This window comes from Falco punctatus (assembly GCF_963210335.1).
Source record: "Falco punctatus genome assembly, chromosome: 8".
Taxonomy (NCBI): Eukaryota; Metazoa; Chordata; class Aves; order Falconiformes; family Falconidae; genus Falco; species Falco punctatus.
In genome coordinates, this window is record NC_137588.1 from 33,002,080 (window position 1) to 33,020,100 (window position 18,021).

An 18,021-nucleotide genomic window follows, 5' to 3' on the forward strand; every position below is an offset into this window, starting at 1 on the left:
TTTGATTCAAGTATCAAGCACTGGCCTGGTTTGTATGAAAAGCCGATTCCATAAAAAGCCTTATATGTCAGCTGGCACTTGGAGTCTTTGGCTGTTTGGGAAAAGCATGACCACTCGTGCAGGTGCCAGAAGCAGACAGCCCCAGGTGTTATGATGCTGTGACCTGGAGGTAGAAAGCTGCTGCCTATCACCACCATAGCGGGACGTACACCGTGCAGTGGAAGGAGCTCCAGGAACTCTGACATGTTTGTAAGCAGATGAAGAGGAACAGGGAAGTAAATCTCAGCGAGCAGTTCAAGAAGCTAGAGATGAACAGGTACAAGGCATGCAGACTCCAGCATCAGTGGCCTGAAACTACTGACACAGACTGAATGCAAACTCCATATTCAGAATTCACCAACTTCCCTTTTTCTATACTTGCTCCTCAGTATTCAGTGTAAAGCAGGAATTTGTTATCAGTAAATAGGGCCATCTTTCAGTCAAGTAGTTATCATTGTTTTGGGATGATGCTGTGACAGCCTCTGGCTATTCACTCTAGGTCCCCTGAGAAGCCAGTTGTGGCTCTGCGAGCCAGCAGTGCAGGCAGCAGCAGTGCAGGCAGCAGCAGCTCCAGCAGCTGGAACATCAGCAGTCTAAGGCCTTAGGGCTGAATTTAAGAGGAAATGATTAATGGATTTTCTCTCCCAACACAGCAACGAGGAAGTTCCCAGCAAAACCATCAGAAGCAAAAAGCAGTATTGTTGTGCAGTGAATAACTAATTACATTGTACAACGCCTCACTGGGCATCAGGGGAGCTCAAATGAACTGTTTCAGAAGTGGGTGGTGCCAATTCAGAGGCATCGGATCCAGGTGAAGGTGACAGGACCCAGGAATCTAGCCAACACCCCCTGGGGCAGACCTGCCTTCCACCCAGAGGCCCTTCTGGTGTATGCAAGCTGGTGGTGGAAAATTTAGAAGAGCCACTACCTGCTTACCATTGGTCACAGAAGAGTGAAAGAGAAGGCAGGTGAGGACAGTCATCTTCCTACAACCACCTTTCCCTGACTCACAAAAGCAAGCAAAGCTCAACCCCCAAACCAGCTGTCCCTCCAAGCACAGCTGATGAAGGTACTGTAGACTTAAAATCAAAATACCAGTGAACAGCCCAGGATATCTCCCTAGCTAGCATGCCCTGTACCGATATTTTGTTCTTATCTGCAAGCAATGGTTTGTGCACAAGTTTCCAATTAAAGTTAGTAACTAAGTCTAAACAGCTCATTAACAAAAGGTGATGTTCGTTACCCTGCTTTTAAGAGATACTGTTAAACCATCTGAGACAGACCAATGACCTCCCCCATCAGAAAGAGAACACCAGGTGCTAATTAACTTACTTGAGATTACATAAATGAATTCAGTGCTGAAAGTGGAAATCTGTTTTCCTGACATTCAACTAAATCTGTTAGTACAGTGAGCTTGGAAAAAAAACTGTATAAATACATTTGTACTCTTATACCACTTTCTGCAGGCCAAATAAGCAGAGCTGGGGAAAAGAGCAAGGATGCTTCAGACACAGGGTGCGGTGTGGGAAAAGGGAGGTGAAGGACACAGGAAAGAGCTCTTTAGCTGGTAAACAGAGCACATGCAACAGCAGGAAATCATTTAGAGCCTACAAGGTTATCTCCAGTTCCCACAAAGCAGCACAGCTGACACCCCCTTGTTTTGCAAGACCAGAAAGCAGTGCTGGCTGCTTGGGTTGGAGGGGGGGGAAAGGAGAGCGGAGTGTGCAGCAGCCTCGGCTCCCTTGGTCAGAGCTCGGCAAAGCGCCAGGCAGTTGTTTCTTCATCGGTCTAGCTGGGTAAACACAAGGGGATGGCGCCTGGGAGATTATGTAAACCCCACTCGTCCCCTTAAATCTGCACCCCAACATCTAAATATAAGAAGAGATAATTACAGTTGTCTTATTTCAAAGAAATTTATTTAACAAGTTTCAGGAATATTGCTTGACACTTCCACAGGCTTCAGAAAATTAGCAGTTACCCATTGCTGCACAGGTTTCTGTATGTAACGGTGTCCGAGACAATCAACCCTGTTTTGTAATATTTAGCCACCAAAACGTGCTTTCTTCCAGCATTAGTAAGTCAAGCGGTACTATACAAAAACAGCTGGAGAAAAAAAAGTTACTGTATTTTCTCTAAAGGATTCCCTACCCTCAACAAAAGGCCTCTTCTTCAGCTAGCAGAGGGCATCTGCAACCGTTCACAATTGCACCAAGTCTTGGGTGAACTCAATGGCCGATTGTCCACTGCCTCCCTCTAACCCGAGTGGGAGGCACCAGCCTGGGACTCAAGTCTGGCTACAGCTGCCTTCCCCCAGGGAAAGGGCTGGGGGCACAGACTCCCACTAGCACAAAGGGGAGTACATGAAGAACTGATTTCCAGGTTTGAGTGTCACCAAGGCGCCACTCTGAAGTTACATTCATGTTTCTAGACAAGCCGTGGACACCCTTAACCTCGTGTAGGGGAACTCTTCTGCCTGGCATGTGCAGCCCTAGGCACCACAACTGAGTTACTGGTTAGTTAAGGCACTCTACTACCTGGTAACACCAAAGTGCAACAGTTTAGGACTGCACCTTGCATACTCTTTGGGGTAATCGGCTCTGCTAAAGCCACAGCACTATTCACACAAGCATCTGCAAATTCAGCCCACTAGCATACCTTTCACAGCTCAATTCAGCAAATCAAAAGCACCTTCACAAAGACACACAGAGTGCAGTTTTCCAGAGGCAAGTTAAGGACCCAAGTCCTTGTCCTTAAAGCAGGTCAAGAAACTCTGACAGAGCCCCAGACATTGCAAGAGTTCCAGGAGCTGGCTGGGTAGCACAGCTCTGTGCATTATCTTGCCAGAAAGACAGGCAGACTCATGTGTAAAAACCTAACTGGCACTGTCTATAGCAAGCCTGGTCTGAAACTACACCACAAAAAAAGGCTCAGGAGTGTTGTCTTATAGTTACAGAAATCTGAGAAGGAATTGAGACTGTCCACATGAAGGCAAGTGAGTCCACAAGAGCACATTCGGCAAAGGCAGATGTATGCTCAGGCAAGACTCTTAAGAGTCTTTCCTTTCACAGACAAAGCTGCTTACCCATAGCTCACCTACACAGCCTTCTCAGACTTTGTGCTATGATGCTTTTATTTCAGGTGAAAAATTGTGTCAAACTCAGTGCACAGGAAAAGAAAACCTTGCTCAACAGCTACCAGACAAACTACAGAGGTGAAACGTATAGAAACATTTGTTCTAAAACAAGAATACAAGCAGCTTTACCAGCAAATACAATAACCAATAAATGTTAAACCAGAAACCCTGAAATACTCTAAAGACATTTTTATCTTTGGGCAGCTGAGTGCTGTATGTTGGACAGGGAGGATACATGCAGGGCCACCAACCTCTGAGGTCTCCTCTCCTGCTGAGGTCTTCTTTTACATCAGACACTATGGGGAACATCAAGGCTGCAGCAATTTTAGAGATCTTGACTCAGGCATTGGCAGCAGGAAGACCACCATTAATATAATTTTGGCCAAGTCCCTTGGTATTTCCACCAGCTGTGATTGATTAAAGCTGCCCCCATCAGCCCCTCCTTCGGAAATCACCGGCTTCTCCCAGGCTCACTGTTAATTAGGGGAAGAAAAGGACTTAGTCTAGTCAGGAGGATCTAGAGCCTTCTCCTCCCAGGAGGAATGCTACAGGAGACTCTCAGCTACAGGATGAGCAGATTTCCTATTGCCCCAGCAGGAAACACCAACAACCAAAACACACTCCAGTAAGTGTGGCGGTCTGCCCAGCCACAATGCCCACCTAAAGCCCCTGCAGAGCTTATCTCTCTTGCCCCAAAGGGACAAAAAAGAAACCAGGAGGAGCAATGCCTTGTTACATTGAACTTTGCAAGGGCTGTGAATGAACCAATTTTGGTGGCTGACTGGCATGTGTCCTACGAGGCTGGCAGAGGAGCGGTGCCAGTGGGGAGGCTGCAAGCCCAGGAATACACACTGCTGCCTGAGAAAGGCATCACAACCCTTCCCTGTACATCTGCATCACTCAGTGCCTGCCCTTGGCCTCAAGACAACTGCATCTCCCTGGGCCTCTGTCAGAAGCATCCCAGAAAAACTCACAGGAGAAAGGACAGACACAGGTAACGAAACAGGTGACCAGAACAAGAACTGCGTGCCTTCTCTTTTGACAGAGAAATGGAGGAGTGAGGTCCCATGAAGATTTTCAATAGTCCACACCAGTGAGCATGGCCAGGCACAGATCACCTGTCCCTGAGACAGAGCAAAGCTATGAGACACACCAAAGTTGTGCCACACTCTTCACAGGCTCCAGAGTATGGGAGAAATCCTAGCAACACCCAACCCACAGCAGTACAGGCTTTGTGTAAGCTTCAAAACAGCCCATGCATGTAGATTGCAGTCTGCCGACCCTGCGCACATTTAACGGGATGCCCTCTTCTTTACTTAGCACTCCTCCAGAAAACCACATTGCAGGAGCAACCAGTCCCAGTCTCTGCTTTGCTCACGTTGCCCAGCCCTCTATGCTGACCAGGGTGGGTATGTCTTCCACAAGCACCAGGACTGACTCATGCTTCCCTTCCATGCACACAATTTAAGACGCAGTGTCCTTTTCAAACTTCATTAGACTCCCTTTTTTCCAGTCTAATTGGCAAAGCTGATTACACGAAGGCAGAGGTACATCTTTGCACCTAGATTTTTCCTACCCTGTTCCTGGGGCGTGTGAGGCTGTTGATGTGAAGTCCGCTGATCCCATTAAGGAAGAAGAGAAAGGCTGCGATGAACTCGCACCAGTATGTCAGCGTGAAGCCCGTGAAGGTGAGATGATCCTTCACAAGGATGGAGAAGCTCAGAACACCAGTGGCCGACAGCAAAAACGAGCAGAGGATGAGAACCGAGCCCATGGACCACTTCCGCCTTGCATTGGTGTCCTCGCAGACTTGGGACACCATCAGCAGCTCCAAGCCAAATATGGCCACCACAACAGCAAAGGACACCATGCTCCTTATGGGAATCGCCCCCACGCTCAGCCCCTCCACCCTGGCCAGGCTGAGGTCAGTGACGCACTTCAGGACGCTGCCGTTGCTAACGGTGCAGAAGTGCCACAGTCCAAAGAGCTGCCCCCTTGCAAAGAGCCAGCGGCCATCACAGACAGAGATGGATGACAAGACCACCGCGATGGCCACGCACAAGATGATCAGGCTCCTGATGAGCGTCTCGAAGAAGGATTTCTGTGGTCTCCGGTGCGCCAGCAGCCTCTGTGACTTAACGGAGAGTGGGGGAAGAAAAAACCCTGAGGTTAACGGCGCTACTTCAGGGTGAAATGAAACCAGAGGGCCAAAGCTGGGGCTTCAGCGTTTGAAAATATTTGCCCGGGCACATCAAACCCCGTCTCACAGGGGAGGGCAGTGCAGCTACAGGCTGTACCCCGGAGAAGAGAAGGGTGGGCGAAGCCCTCCCGCTCCCCGGCTGCACGAACGATGCTCCCACATCAGTGCTGGGCTGGGGATCACAAAGGCTGTGGGCTGAGCGAGACCCCTGCCCCAGCGCCCCCGCCGCACAGCCCGGCTCTGGCAGGGCTGCAGGGAACCGCCGGCCCCGGGAGGCTGCAGGTCCGCGGCTGGGAAGGGAGCGGCGGCAGAAGCGGGGCGGGGGGCACCCCGTTACCAGCACTGCTCTCCTCTCCCCGCAGCCCCCCGGGCTCTCCTCCTCCGCTCGCCGCCCGCAGCGGCGGCCCGGCCCGACCCTGCACCCCGGAGACGGCTCGGCTCCCCCGGGGCCGGGGGTCTCCGGCTGCAGCCCCCACGGGCAACGCACGCCCCCTCCTCACCGAAACCCTCCGGGGGGGCCCGACACCGAACTGCGAGCCGAGCCGAGCGCCCCGCAGCCCCCTCCGGCCCTGCGCGCCCCGCCAGGTGCGGCGGGGAGCGGCCGCGCCGGTGAGGAGGGGTGAGCCACGGCCGGATCGGGGGGTGCGGGTGGCCCCAGCCCCGGAAAGGGCCGCGGCTGCCCCGGGACAAGCCGCAGCGACAGCGGCGGAGCGATGGCGCCCCAGTGCCCGCAGCCTCCCCCGCGCCCCGGCGGCAGGCGCCGGCGGCCACGTACCTGCGCCCCGATGGCGGTCATTCTGCCGGCGGCGCCGAGAGGCGCGGGCGGGCTCCGGCCGCGGCCTTTTATGCCCCCGGAGGGCGGCGGGCCGCCCGCCACGCCCGCGGGGCCGGGGCGCCCTCCGGCCCCCCCCGCGGCTGAGTCAGCAGCGCGGCCCCGACGGGCGGAGCCGCGGCCGGAGCCGGCCCGGGCCGCTCCCCCGCCGCGGCCCGGCGTAGCGGGGACCGCAGCGCTGCCCTGGCCCAGCGCACGGGCTCGTCCGTGCCCGGCCTAGCGCTAGCCCCCCTGCTCCGAGTGCCGGTGCATCCCCGGCGGCCCGTTTCTCCCCGGTGCCCGGCCTGCACAGGGCGGTTACGGGGGGGCGACCGCCGCGGCTGCTTGCCCGCCGGGGGGGCCGGGCGGCCCCGTGCCGGTTGCTCGCAGCCCTTCGCGGGGCGGGTGTCGCTCTCCAGCAGAAGCGTGTTGCAAAGGAGCCCCCTGACGGCCCAGCACCAGCCGCCGGGGCCGCGCCGCTGCGGAGCGGTGACACCCAGCCGCAGAAACGGCCGCGGCCACAGGGACGCCCCAGCCCTCGTCCTCCTGCTCCCTGCGGTATCTGCTCCCGCTGCGGCTGTTTGCGAAGCCGCTCGCACACGGGCCCTCCGCACCTGCTGCGGGTGCGGCCGCTCGCCGCCTGCTGCGCACCCTTATCTCCTCCCGGCGTGCTCGGCCTTGGGGATCTCGCTGCCTCCACCGTCAGCAAAAACGCCTCCCCTCATAAAGTCTGTTGCCCTTGCTCTTTTTCATACTCGCCAGCCTCTAATGAATTCCGGATTGCTTTACTGCTTTTTTTTCTTTCTCCCCTCCCCCCTTCCTTTTTTCCTGAAACGGCTTAAAAAAAAAAAAAAAAAAGGAAGGCAGGTTTTGCTGTCACCAGAAACTCTTGTTTTACTGCCAAATTTTGATTTTGATTCCAGTGGACAGGTCTGCGGTGACTCCACAGGATCTAGTGGATGGTCTCCGGGGTGCCCTGGCCTCCCTCACAGGTAGCCGGGGTCTGAATGCGACCATTCCCCTTCTCCAACATGGAGTGGTACAAGTCATCACAACTTCATCCTTCTTCCAGCTTCCACTTCTGAACAGATCAGCTGTCTATGAAGATTGTCTCATTATTTCAATCTCCACACAAGTTCATGGGGGCTGCCTATGTTTCCTTGAAAAATATATATATATTTGCTGTGATTTGGCCGGGGGTGTTTGCTCTAACACTGTTTCTAGTAAGAGTGAGCGTTCTGAACAACACATTTAGTTTCAGTTTTGTACCACTCATTTTGACAACAAATTCTGACCTTTTTCTTTCTCTCTTCCTGCAAAATATTTTTTTTAAAATTGTTTCTCTTCAAGTTGTATATATTATTAATTATATTTCTATCAAACACTGAATTGGGGTTTTCTGTTTTTGCAAGACGGGGCAAATTTTTGCAAGGTTTGTTGTTAAAACTTCTTCTGTGGGTTTGTGGTCTGCAATATTATTTTGTTTTCTGAATGTGCGTTCCAAGCTAGCAAACTTGATGTTTGCCACATCCCTTTCATTTTAGGTCCATCAGAGGGTAGAATAGTGTTATGAACATCCAGGGCTATTTATTCCACAGGTTAAATAGCATTCCTGTATCACAGTGTTCAGACTGATTACATGCACTTGCTGTTATACCCTTCCACTTTTAAGTTCCAAATGCAACAACATTTATGCAATTTTGGCTCAAAAAGCACAAGCAGGTCTGGTCTCATTTGTTGCATGAACTGGACGAATGCTGCTTGCACATAACCATGCTAAGCAAATGCAGGCTTGGGCCAGATAAAATACACCAACTCTTATCTGGCAAGAACCTCACATGACTTACTGTAACATGGGCTCAATCCTGCAAAGCATTAGGCAATTTGGGCCCCAATCAGCAAAATTATTAAGCATAAATCTGCCTTTAAAACAAGTGAGTCATCCTAATGACTTTAGTAATTTTAAAAAATAATTTTTAATAATGGGGGCATATCCTGCTGAACAAGATAATTTTTTTTCCATAAAAGCCTGTGGTAAGGCTCACATGAGTAAACACGTGCATAAGAAGCTTTGTAATATGAGGAACTTTAAAGTGGTTACTTTCGAAAGGAAAACTGCTCCCTGTCATACTTCAGCAGCTACATAGTTATCTGCCAAGCTGGTTCATTAAGGGAAATGGCAGTTTGAATCTTTTAAAGATAAAAAAAAATAACAGAATTGCTTGAAGAAAAGACAAATTGCGGAAAAATGCCTCGAGGTTATTATTTTGGAAAATCATAAGTGAAAAGTGTTTTGCAATAAAAAAAGCTCAGTGCTTTAAAAGGAAAAATAAGATTTGGTTTTTGTCTGAAAAACACGTTACTTACATCATAACAACACGGTAAATGACCTTTAAAGCACTTCAGATGTATTTTTGGTTCAGCTGTGTTAATGTAGAGTTCTTGGTATATTGCCAGGTTCGTTATTTTGTTTAGAAAGTCCCTTTTCTCTATTGTTTAAGTGGGTATTTCACATCCTCTCCCTGGAGAGAAAGTTTTCAGGGAAATGTGTTCATAAATAATGGAAATTACCAGAGACTGCTGTAAAACATGGAATAGTTTCATCTGGTTCATTTAAAACCATGAAAAGTTTAACACTAAAGAATCTGTTTCAGATTTTTTCCTGCAGAAGCCCAGACAAGGTTCAGGACTGAAGTCTGAGAGTCACCAGGGGCTTAGGGACCAGTTACCCAATGAAGTATTTCACTTGGAGGTAAAGCAGAACACAAGTGACTGAGTCACCACCGGTCCAGGTTCACCAGATCTGAAAGTTGGTTACTTCTGTAAATACACTTGTCAGTTGAATAATTTTTTTTTTCTGATCACATCTTTAATTCCTGGCATAGCAATTGATCTGGCTAGGCATTTGCACCCGCATTTTTGTCAGACTTCTGTTTTAAGGTGTCTTTCCAGACACACGTTAACATGATCTTGAAGACAAATCTTGGAGATCTTCATTATCTTGCAGGATGAGTCTTTGGGAGATGCCCAAAGCCTGTATAAGGTGCAAAATGGTTTCTTTGGTATCTTCCCCCAAAAATGAGCACATAGAAAATTTTATGAGGAAGGAAGAGGCTAGCTGTCTCATGTCACTGTTTTTTCGCAGTGTTTTTTCTTTCTTTTTTTCTGGCAGCAGACTGAAAATCCAAGTTGAAGAAGCTGCATTCAGCTCAGGCTGGGTTCAGCCTAGCTGGGCTCAAACAGAGCTTCTGGAATGGGGCAAAAAGTCAGCAAGTTGCTGGCAAGCTGCTCAAGATAGACAGCTTCTGGGAACACAGGCACAGCCTTCCCCAGTGAATAGCACCCCAGGCAGCCTACTTAATGTTAGGGGGTTTTGGGTTGTACACCAAGGCCTGTACAGCTCACACCAACCCCTTACCACAACGGCTTGAGTTCACAATTTTCTTTTAATCGCCTGCAAGTTACTGCAGCCAAGCGGACAGCATCATCCTAGCATGTAAGAGAGATGCAGTCAAGCACGTAAAGCTCTTGGGCCAGGTGGTTTCACTTTGCGTCCTGGCTGGAGGTCTCTCCTGTGCCATAGGAAGGCAGGCTGCTCACTGCCCCACGTCCCTGCAGCCCTAGCTCTCCCACTCACCACTGGACACGTGCGAGACCTGGGCTGCTGGACACAGCAAGAATACCTGCTGCCGAGGTCTGGGATCCTATTGTTCATCCAAATCAAACCGTACTCGTTAAGGCACTCATAGCTGGGTTAGAAACATGCTGATAATATGCTGGTCCATTACAGTGGCTTTACCCCTCACCCTCATTAACTCCAAGAATAAGAAGAGACTTTAAGCAGAAAGACAGGCTTAAAGGAATACATTTTGTATCCTGGAATAATTGTTTTTTCACTTCTGATCAGTTTCTGGACTTACTTCAGCATCACACTGCAGAGACCCAACACTGGTTGCTCACTCATTCTGCTTTGGATTCAGCCCTTTTTAGGGACCTCTGGCAATAGTTACATTGACTTAGGACATACCTCAAAGTACTTGCATCCGTCCGTTGCAACAAATTGATGCTTTGAAATAAACATTCAATAGAGAAAATAAAACTTCAGCCCTTTAAGCACTACTAGAAAAATTTGGGTCCATATTTCAATACTATGTAAGCGGGGGGAATTCATATTCCATTTCTCATTTGTCACATACAAATTTCTTCTCGCAGTAAAAACTCAGATTTAAAAATACCAAGTATGTGAAACTGGCGAGATCACCTTTCAGAGTCAGAACTTATTCAAATGAGCAGTGTTTGTTAGGTGGCGATGACATACCACCATCTCAGCCTTCTGGGGAACACAGTACAAGCCCGTGCCTTAGCACACTTTGGTGGAGACAAACAAGGCATCTTCCTGGCTGTTCTAGCCACGTAACATAACTTTCTTTCTTTCCAGGATGAAAAATCACCTGACTGATGCACTCCGGGCTTGCAAACAGAACAAGCTCCTGGTTTACAACCGACGGGGCAGAGATCATGTAATATCCCCATGCACCAGGGTTTTGGCCTCTTTTACATAACAATAAAGAGCTGCTCATTGCAGTGGCAGTACATAGAGCTAGAGTAATCCTTGCTAATGTAAGGATTGGAAGGGATTAGTTGAGCCACTGATTACGCTTCCAAGCAGTTTTTCCGTATCACCTCTTTCATAAGCTCAAAAAACTCCAGAAATTTTGACCAGCTGTTCCTCCCCCGGCCCATGCTCATTAATGATACTGTATTTGTGAACAGCTTCTCCATCAATTTAGACAGTCTGAAGTGTAGGAAAGGTTTCAATCATTAGAGGCAAGACACACTGAATGATTTTGAGAACAGCTCTGTACATCTTCAGGTACTTTTGAGGTAGCAAAAGATTGCTCTAGAACTATACTGGATGGCAGGACGGCTGTAAGAGATTAATCACCTCTAGTGATCATTAATAGTGTCAGACCTTGAAAAATAAATGTTTGTGTACAGGGACTAACCCAAAATCCAGTAGCTACAGGTAGAAATGGGAATGAGTTTAAAGATCACTGCAGCCAAGCTCCACGTTAATTCTCTATTCTAGAATAACAAAACCAAGCTGTGTTTAACTTCCACAGATATAGACATGCTGGCTCTACAGCAAATACAAGCTCATTCTATAGATGATGAAGACAGTCATGCCTAGAATGGATCGATCTTATCTGCACTTTAAGTGAGCAACCGAAGATTGGCTAATTCATAGATCAGTTATCTGAGCCTGAAGATACTTCATATACTTACAGGCAGAGGAAAAAATAACAAAAAAAAAATCAGACTCTATATTTTATGCTATCAACTTCTACATCGCTGAGTTTATCACTGTGACTCTCACTCAAATGTGTTACGTCTATGTAATATCAACTTGTCTTACCTCTAAGCGGCTTTGACAACTTGGAAGACTGCATAACCTTTTTTGGGTGACAGCTGTGCATGGCATTCAGAAACCTATCCAAGCCAAAATACATTTTCTTTTTTGTCTTCCCCAGCTTATAATCAATCCCACAAGATGGCTCAGATGTATAGTCACCCCAAAGTGGTATTGCTTGATATTGTTTGCTCTGAACAGTCTGCAGGCAGAGCAAATATTTTAAACAGCAGCAAATACAACTGTCATTTATTTTTAGCAGTATCATCAGGGTCAAGTAAGTTCAAAGGTTGAAATAATTGCATTGTGAAACAAGATCACTCCAGATGAGGAATGAAGAATTTTGACAGATAGTTGCACACTGCAGTCAGCCTCAGAGTGCTTTTTAGTCAAACATAAAAATTCACAGGGTTAAAAATAATCTGTTATGTCTTAAGCAGCACACCAATACTGACTTGTTAAATCTGTGCTACGAGCATTTAACCTTCACATATGTTTGGTAAGAGCAAGCAGAACCCACAAGAAAAAAAAACAACCAAGCAAAACGTACCCTTTACAGCTTATCTCTAATTGCACTGGGTGCCAATCAACAAAGTTTCTCTGCAAGAACTAATCGTAGAAGTGCGATAGAAGGAACACTGTCTTATCACACACACAAGTTAACATTTATTATTGTTATATCCAAAGTCCAGATGCCGTCCTGCACACTCTGCAAACTCAGCAAACCAGACCTGAGTGCGTGTGTGCCAGCTGGCCTCTGACCTCCTGCTTGTTGGGCTTGTTTCAGCGCACGTCTTTTCCCCTTCCCAAGCGCTGCGAGGATCAGGATGTTACTGACCTTTCTTTGATCTAATACAGAGGAAATAGCAGCAGCTCCCTGAATGGGTGTCAGAACAATTCCCTGTTTTGCAGCACTGCCCAGCCATCAAAAGCTCCTCCACCAAGCGTACCTTATCACAGACAGAATAATGGTTTTGAAGTTATATTTTGGTTCGAGGCTTACTGCTTCTGTTTCAAATCTCAAGGCTATATATCTTTATGGTTGTCTATTTTTACTACTTTATCCTTTTATTAAAAGTAATTACCAGTACCCACAAGTCTGTTCATAGATATCCTTAAACAACTATTGCCCTAGCATCACTACTGCCAGAGTGTTACTTATGCAGCCCAGGAATTGCATACTCCATACCAACAGCACTATGCCACCATTAAGTCAGCAACATTTTCAGACAGCCCAACAGTCCATGCACTTACAGACATTCATCCTACTGCTAAACAACCAGCCCCTCAACTCAGTTCAGCCTTTTTTAACACCCTCCCTGCAGTGGTAGTACCCACAGTTACAGTCTCATCATGGACACTGTGCACAGACATCAGCATGCTTCTTCCTGCCTTAGCACCTTTTGTACAGTCTCTTACTGCATAGCTCTTACTTCCACAACTTGAATTTTGTTAACTTATTCCCAAGATGCACAACTGATTGCCAAAGGGTAGATTAATTGCCAAAGGGCAAGCTAAATAGTAAGACCACTGATGTTACTTTCCCAAGGAAGGTGAAGCTGCAAGCAGGAAGGTGTTACTATGGTGAATATCCCAAGTAAGGACATTCGAGGTAGAGTTCTCAGTCACTGGTATAGACCGGCAAATCGCATTATTTGCAAGTACAAGGCAATGTATAAAAGCCTGGCCAAGACCAAGCCCTCTCTGGGATAAGCACTGTGTATGTAGCAATGTTTTCCTTATGCCAGACAGGTATGAGAAAGGACAGCAGCACCATAACTATCAGTAACGTCTCACAAGGGAAATAAAGCAGAATGAGGATGAGGATACAGAACTTACTACTCCCAGCCCACTCTTTAGACAGAATCTAATTCTATTGCTTTAGCAGTCAAAAATTCTGAGAACACCCATTTTGACAGAAAGCATGTTTAACAAAGCGCAGCTTGCTCACAGCCATCAGCTTCCAGCAAACTAGAGCAGAAGTGGAAGCATTTGCCAGTATGAATGAGTTACATCCTGCTACAGATTGACAGAATCCTCCAAGGATAACCAGCTTCACAAATACAGCTGTGAAGACTGAGCTGGCTGTGGAATTTCAGGCTAGCAGCTAAAAACATCTCTGATGCTGAAGATCTACTCTTACCCCTCTTTTGCAATGTGAATTAAGGAAAAACTAACAGAGGATACAAGAGGAGGTAAAAAACCCTAAATGCTTATATTGCTTACCCAGAAGAACAAGGAAGAATAAGACTAAACAAACTTTTTCCTTATAAGAACAGAGCTCCAAGAGCATTTCCCATTAAAAGCAGCAAAGGGGGAAGGTTAGTTTTTGAAATCTCTCTTACCACCAGCATAAGAGGGAAAAAAAGTACGAGTTAGACACTAGACACAGCAAAGCCTGTGTAACTTAGTACAAAAGTATGTATTTACCTAGACAGATGGGTAATGATAGGTTTCACCCCTATGTATTTCTATAAATCAATTGCTTATCTGAAGACTGAAGTCCTCACCTGTTCAGATGCTAACCAGTACATGTCACCTTTTAGAAGCAATGTCTCCCTTTTCCAGCATCAGCAGCTCCAACAGACTATACTAGGCAGACCAAAACAGGTAAAAGCCTACTAGAGATGGTCATAGCTGTGGGTTTGGTAATAAAACTTCTGATGAGCACCAAGTCTTTCCGTTTGAACAGCCTTGCCAGTGTTAAGCTAGTTTATACTTGATTCACCCCTCACTGCAGCTTTGGTACATGGCAACAGCAGTACTCTGTACACACAGCATTAGACCGAGCCTCTTCACAGTAATCTTCGTGGCGCTCCAGCTTTTGCAGGTTGCCTCTCATTTACACAAGGCAGGAGGCAAAGCAGTACCAGGCATGACCCGACAGGTCTGGACACAAGCCCGTACGGCAGGAGCGCCGACTGCTGAGCCCCCTCTAGCGGCACAGCGACTGGAGAGGCTGGCTTGCACCTTGCAGTGATTGCCACGTTGCAGCTGTCAAACAAGGGATGAATTCGGAATAATCGCTAAGGGATGACCATAACAACAGCTAAAGTACCAAATGCACTTTAATGAGTTCCAGATTTTGTTCCCAGAAGAAATTTATAACTTGTCAGTACATTAGGCAGGTACACAACTTCCTCAGAACTACAGGCATGAGGAAAACTGACTGTAATATACAGGTATTTAAAATTATTTGCAGAAACCAGTTTTCCACAGTATTAGAAATAAGGCATGTTTCAGGTGTGCAAGTGGCTGCTGTATCCAGTCCTCAGATGCCATATTTGCCCTTTAGTTCTTCCACTTTCGCTATGTAAGCTTTCATTGCATCTTCTTTGGACATTCCTGAAGGACAGAACACAGGAAGCAGTCAGATACCTTTTGCATGCAAGTCACAATTCCTTGCTATAGCATGTAGCAGCACGCTACCAGAGAGAAAAGAAGCTAAGAAGGTCACTTGGCTGTGAATCTAGTATTAAACAGACATATTAAGCAGTGTTTCAAAGTGGCAAATACACTGTTGCTGTCTATACAAATGAAGTTCTATTAACGCTATAACAACCATTAGAGGAAAGCTATTCAACCAACTTAGACTGCATTTAAATGTGGTGCTGGCTCCTTAAAACACCAGAAAAATCCCGTTTTCGTAGATTAAATAATTTCTTTGGCTCTTATTTAGAGGAGAGCACCCAGTTGCATCTTCCACTTAGGAAAGCTTCAAAAGAAACAACTGAGGGAGAGCTCAGTCTCTGGGGTACCAGGCTGGGACCTGGAAAACTGACTCAAGTTGCTGCTGCTGCTGCTACAGTTCTCCTTTGTGTGGCATCTTGGGCCAGCTGGGGGATATTTCACCTTAATTCCATTTCACACAGGCTACATTTTTCAAGATTACTTCTGCCTTGCAGAGGTAATCAAAAGTAAGTTTATCACAGCATTCTAGAACTCTTGTCTTATAAGGCCACACTATTTTATTTCTTGCTGAACGACATATGCTTTTCTGACTAGTTTGCCTGTGGTTTTATTTACTAATTTTTAATTTTTTAAGCAGACACTTACCTTTCAATGCATTCCAGGCATCCCACTTTGCTTTGCCTTTGAAGTCCAGCATACCAGGGCGGTCTGAGAGAGACAGGATAAACAGCGGTATTAGTTTGTGTGGTCTGAAGGTAGGCAGTACTCATTCCTTTCCTGAAGGAAAGGGATATTTTAGCTCTTAACTATGATAAAATAAAATGGTTCATCTTTGCAGCTATTACTAACCTGTAGTCAGAAGATCACCTCACGGAAGCATGCTGGAATGCTACTGGTGGCAACAGAGATATTCTCTGTCAAGTTCCCCTAAGACAGCAGCATTTGAGCAGATCACCACCAAATAGCATGATTTGGTTTTATCGTACTTTCTGAAGAGACTGCTGTTGCATGTCAGCTCTCCGATTGAAGAGCATCAGCTTTAAAGTAAAGCAGAAATGCCCTAAGGTCCATTACACAGAGACACGAAATCAAAACTAGTAGTGTAAAGCTTAGAACTCATTATCATCAAGTTATTAGTATGTTTCTAACACACAGTTCTTCATTTGCTCTGTCATCTCGGGATATAAGCTCTGAATTTAACTCATTTCATTGCAGGCTACATTGTGGCCAAATAAAGAAGAAATAAATGAGATATGGATGTGTATATGGTTATTATTCACATAAAGTCCCCTTGATACGGAAAATAATATAGCAAGAAACATAAAACCCTCTGTGTTTTTACTTCCCGTCTCGTTGAAGACAATTCTTAGGATTAACAAATGGAACTGGACATTACCCACAAAAATGCCCTTGTACTGCTCACATGGCAATGTGACCCGCAAAACTAGTTGGCAGCTCCACCGGTCTCCAACAAAAACCCTATTAGCTTACTCTTACACAGACTGCTTTTCTAGCCAACTCCTGTTAGCTACTGCTTCACAAAAACACAGCAACATGCAGAAACATTGGTATATTAACAGCTCTAAAGCACCATTTCACCATAGCAAACATTAGTACTGCTAAGGTCCACTCATACCTAAAGGATCAAACCTTAAAACCAGTTAGTTCTTCTCCCCCTCCATGCTGCTTATCTTGCAGGGTGTGTATGTGTGTGTGTGGGGTAAGAGACTGCAAGTGCCCATACTGACCATTTCCTGCACACATCGCTGCCAGCTTTTAATTTAATCGACACCCAATAAACTTCACCAGCAACTGGGTCAGGAGGCCAGTGCTCCAAACAAATGACCTTTTCCTTTTCTAATTCCAGTTACTGAAGTGTTATACGAGGCCAATAGAGACAGGCTTCATTCTAAATGTCATTCTTAGGCTGAGCTGCCAGTGACTTAAGTGTAGCAACAGAAGTAGCAAGAGAGATTTTGCATAGCATACCTGCAGAGATATTTCTGCTACAGCCTTTCCAAGATGTGGTATTTAATTGCAGCTCCTATAAAGTTTTGTCCCCTTCTTCTGTTTTGGCTTTACAGTTTATTTTTAGCATCCAATCCAATTTAAACGAACTCCACCCCTCAAAGTTACTGCAATTCCACACTTGTACGGTTTGCCTTGCTGTTTAAGCCTGTTTAACTGAGAAGTGTTTGTATTAAGGTAGCATCCCTCGGCCTAAGCAAGTACTTGCTGACAGAGGTCTCCAATAATCCCAAACCCAACATTTTCACAAAGCTAACACAAAGGATTCTCAGACTGTTGCTACACGATTTAGATGACTGCGGCTGGGTTAATCTAAAAACCACAAATTGCACAAACCCTTATCAGGTCAGCTTATGCCTGCCCGCATACAAATCCATGCCAAGTCGGTACTGAGCCGTTTTTGCTAAACCGCGGGATTGCAGGAAGGGTGGCACTCAATAGGGGAGAGGCCCTGCCTCCCCCGTCGCCTCCCGCCCAGCCCCCAAGCCGCAGCTGCCAGGCCGCTGCCCGCCGGGGGCCCTGCACAGGGCGGCGCTGCCCGCCGGGGACCGAGGCGAGGCTCACCCGTGTTCACGTCGCCCACCGTGGCCTGTTTGTAGTGGCTGTAGACGTCGAGCATCTCCTGGTCCGTAGGCTGGGACTTGAGCTGCTTCACCTCCTCGGCGGCCTTCTGAAACGCGGCCTAGAGGGGGAAGCCGCAGGGCGTAGCTGAGGTCAGTACCTGCAGGCTGCCACTACCACCGCCCAACGCAGGGGAGAAGGGGAGAAGGACAGAAAGGGGGAGAGGCACCCATCCCCTCCGCTCCCCGTCCCCTCAGAGCCCCCCCGCACCTCAGTCATGACGGCGAGCCCAGCGCGTTACCGACCACCCGGCGTCTGCTGCGCCGCCCCCGCCGCTCGGCCGCTTCACTCCTCGCCAGAGCGCCTGCTGGCCAATCCCAGCGCCACGGGCAACACGGCGCCAATCGGAGCCTGCCGGGGGCGGGGAG

The 18,021-nt window shown here is 47.4% G+C and overlaps 2 protein-coding genes across 3 annotated transcripts; both read right to left on the minus strand.

Annotated features, from left to right (window-relative positions):
• Positions 1-1,933: 1,933 nt before the first annotated feature.
• On the minus strand, positions 1,934-6,962 carry TMEM37 (transmembrane protein 37). Of its 2 annotated transcripts, none has more exons than XM_080398247.1 (2): positions 6,148-6,962; positions 1,934-5,300 (listed from the first exon to the last, which is right to left on the minus strand). In XM_080398247.1, exons 1-2 carry the CDS (start codon positions 6,166-6,168, stop codon positions 4,734-4,736), a joined length of 588 nt encoding a protein of 195 aa, XP_080254373.1. In that variant the 5' UTR covers positions 6,169-6,962; the 3' UTR covers positions 1,934-4,733. The 2 variants fall into 2 exon arrangements, with proteins under 2 accessions (XP_080254373.1, XP_080254372.1); XM_080398246.1 differs by having other exon boundaries at positions 1,934-5,306; positions 6,148-6,947.
• A 7,681-nt stretch (positions 6,963-14,643) lies between these two features.
• Positions 14,644-18,011, minus strand: DBI (diazepam binding inhibitor, acyl-CoA binding protein). The gene is made up of 4 exons (XM_080398258.1): positions 17,864-18,011; positions 17,597-17,714; positions 15,650-15,712; positions 14,644-14,938 (listed from the first exon to the last, which is right to left on the minus strand). Exons 1-4 carry the CDS (start codon positions 17,870-17,872, stop codon positions 14,865-14,867), a joined length of 264 nt encoding a protein of 87 aa, XP_080254384.1. The 5' UTR covers positions 17,873-18,011; the 3' UTR covers positions 14,644-14,864.
• Positions 18,012-18,021: the final 10 nt, after the last annotated feature.

Bases quoted from the DNA above. Each gene is read 5' to 3' on its own strand.
- DBI (XM_080398258.1), bottom strand. The intron at 15,713-17,596 runs GTGAGCCTCGCC...TGTCTCTCTCAG, and splicing joins GGTGGGCGACGTGAACACGG to ACCGCCCTGGTATGCTGGAC. The intron at 14,939-15,649 runs GTAAGTGTCTGC...TCTGTCCTTCAG, and splicing joins TGCCTGGAATGCATTGAAAG to GAATGTCCAAAGAAGATGCA.
- TMEM37 (XM_080398246.1), bottom strand. From the start codon at position 6,168: ATGACCGCCATCGGGGCGCAG. The intron at 5,307-6,147 runs GTACGTGGCCGC...CTCTCCGTTAAG, and splicing joins TGACCGCCATCGGGGCGCAG to TCACAGAGGCTGCTGGCGCA.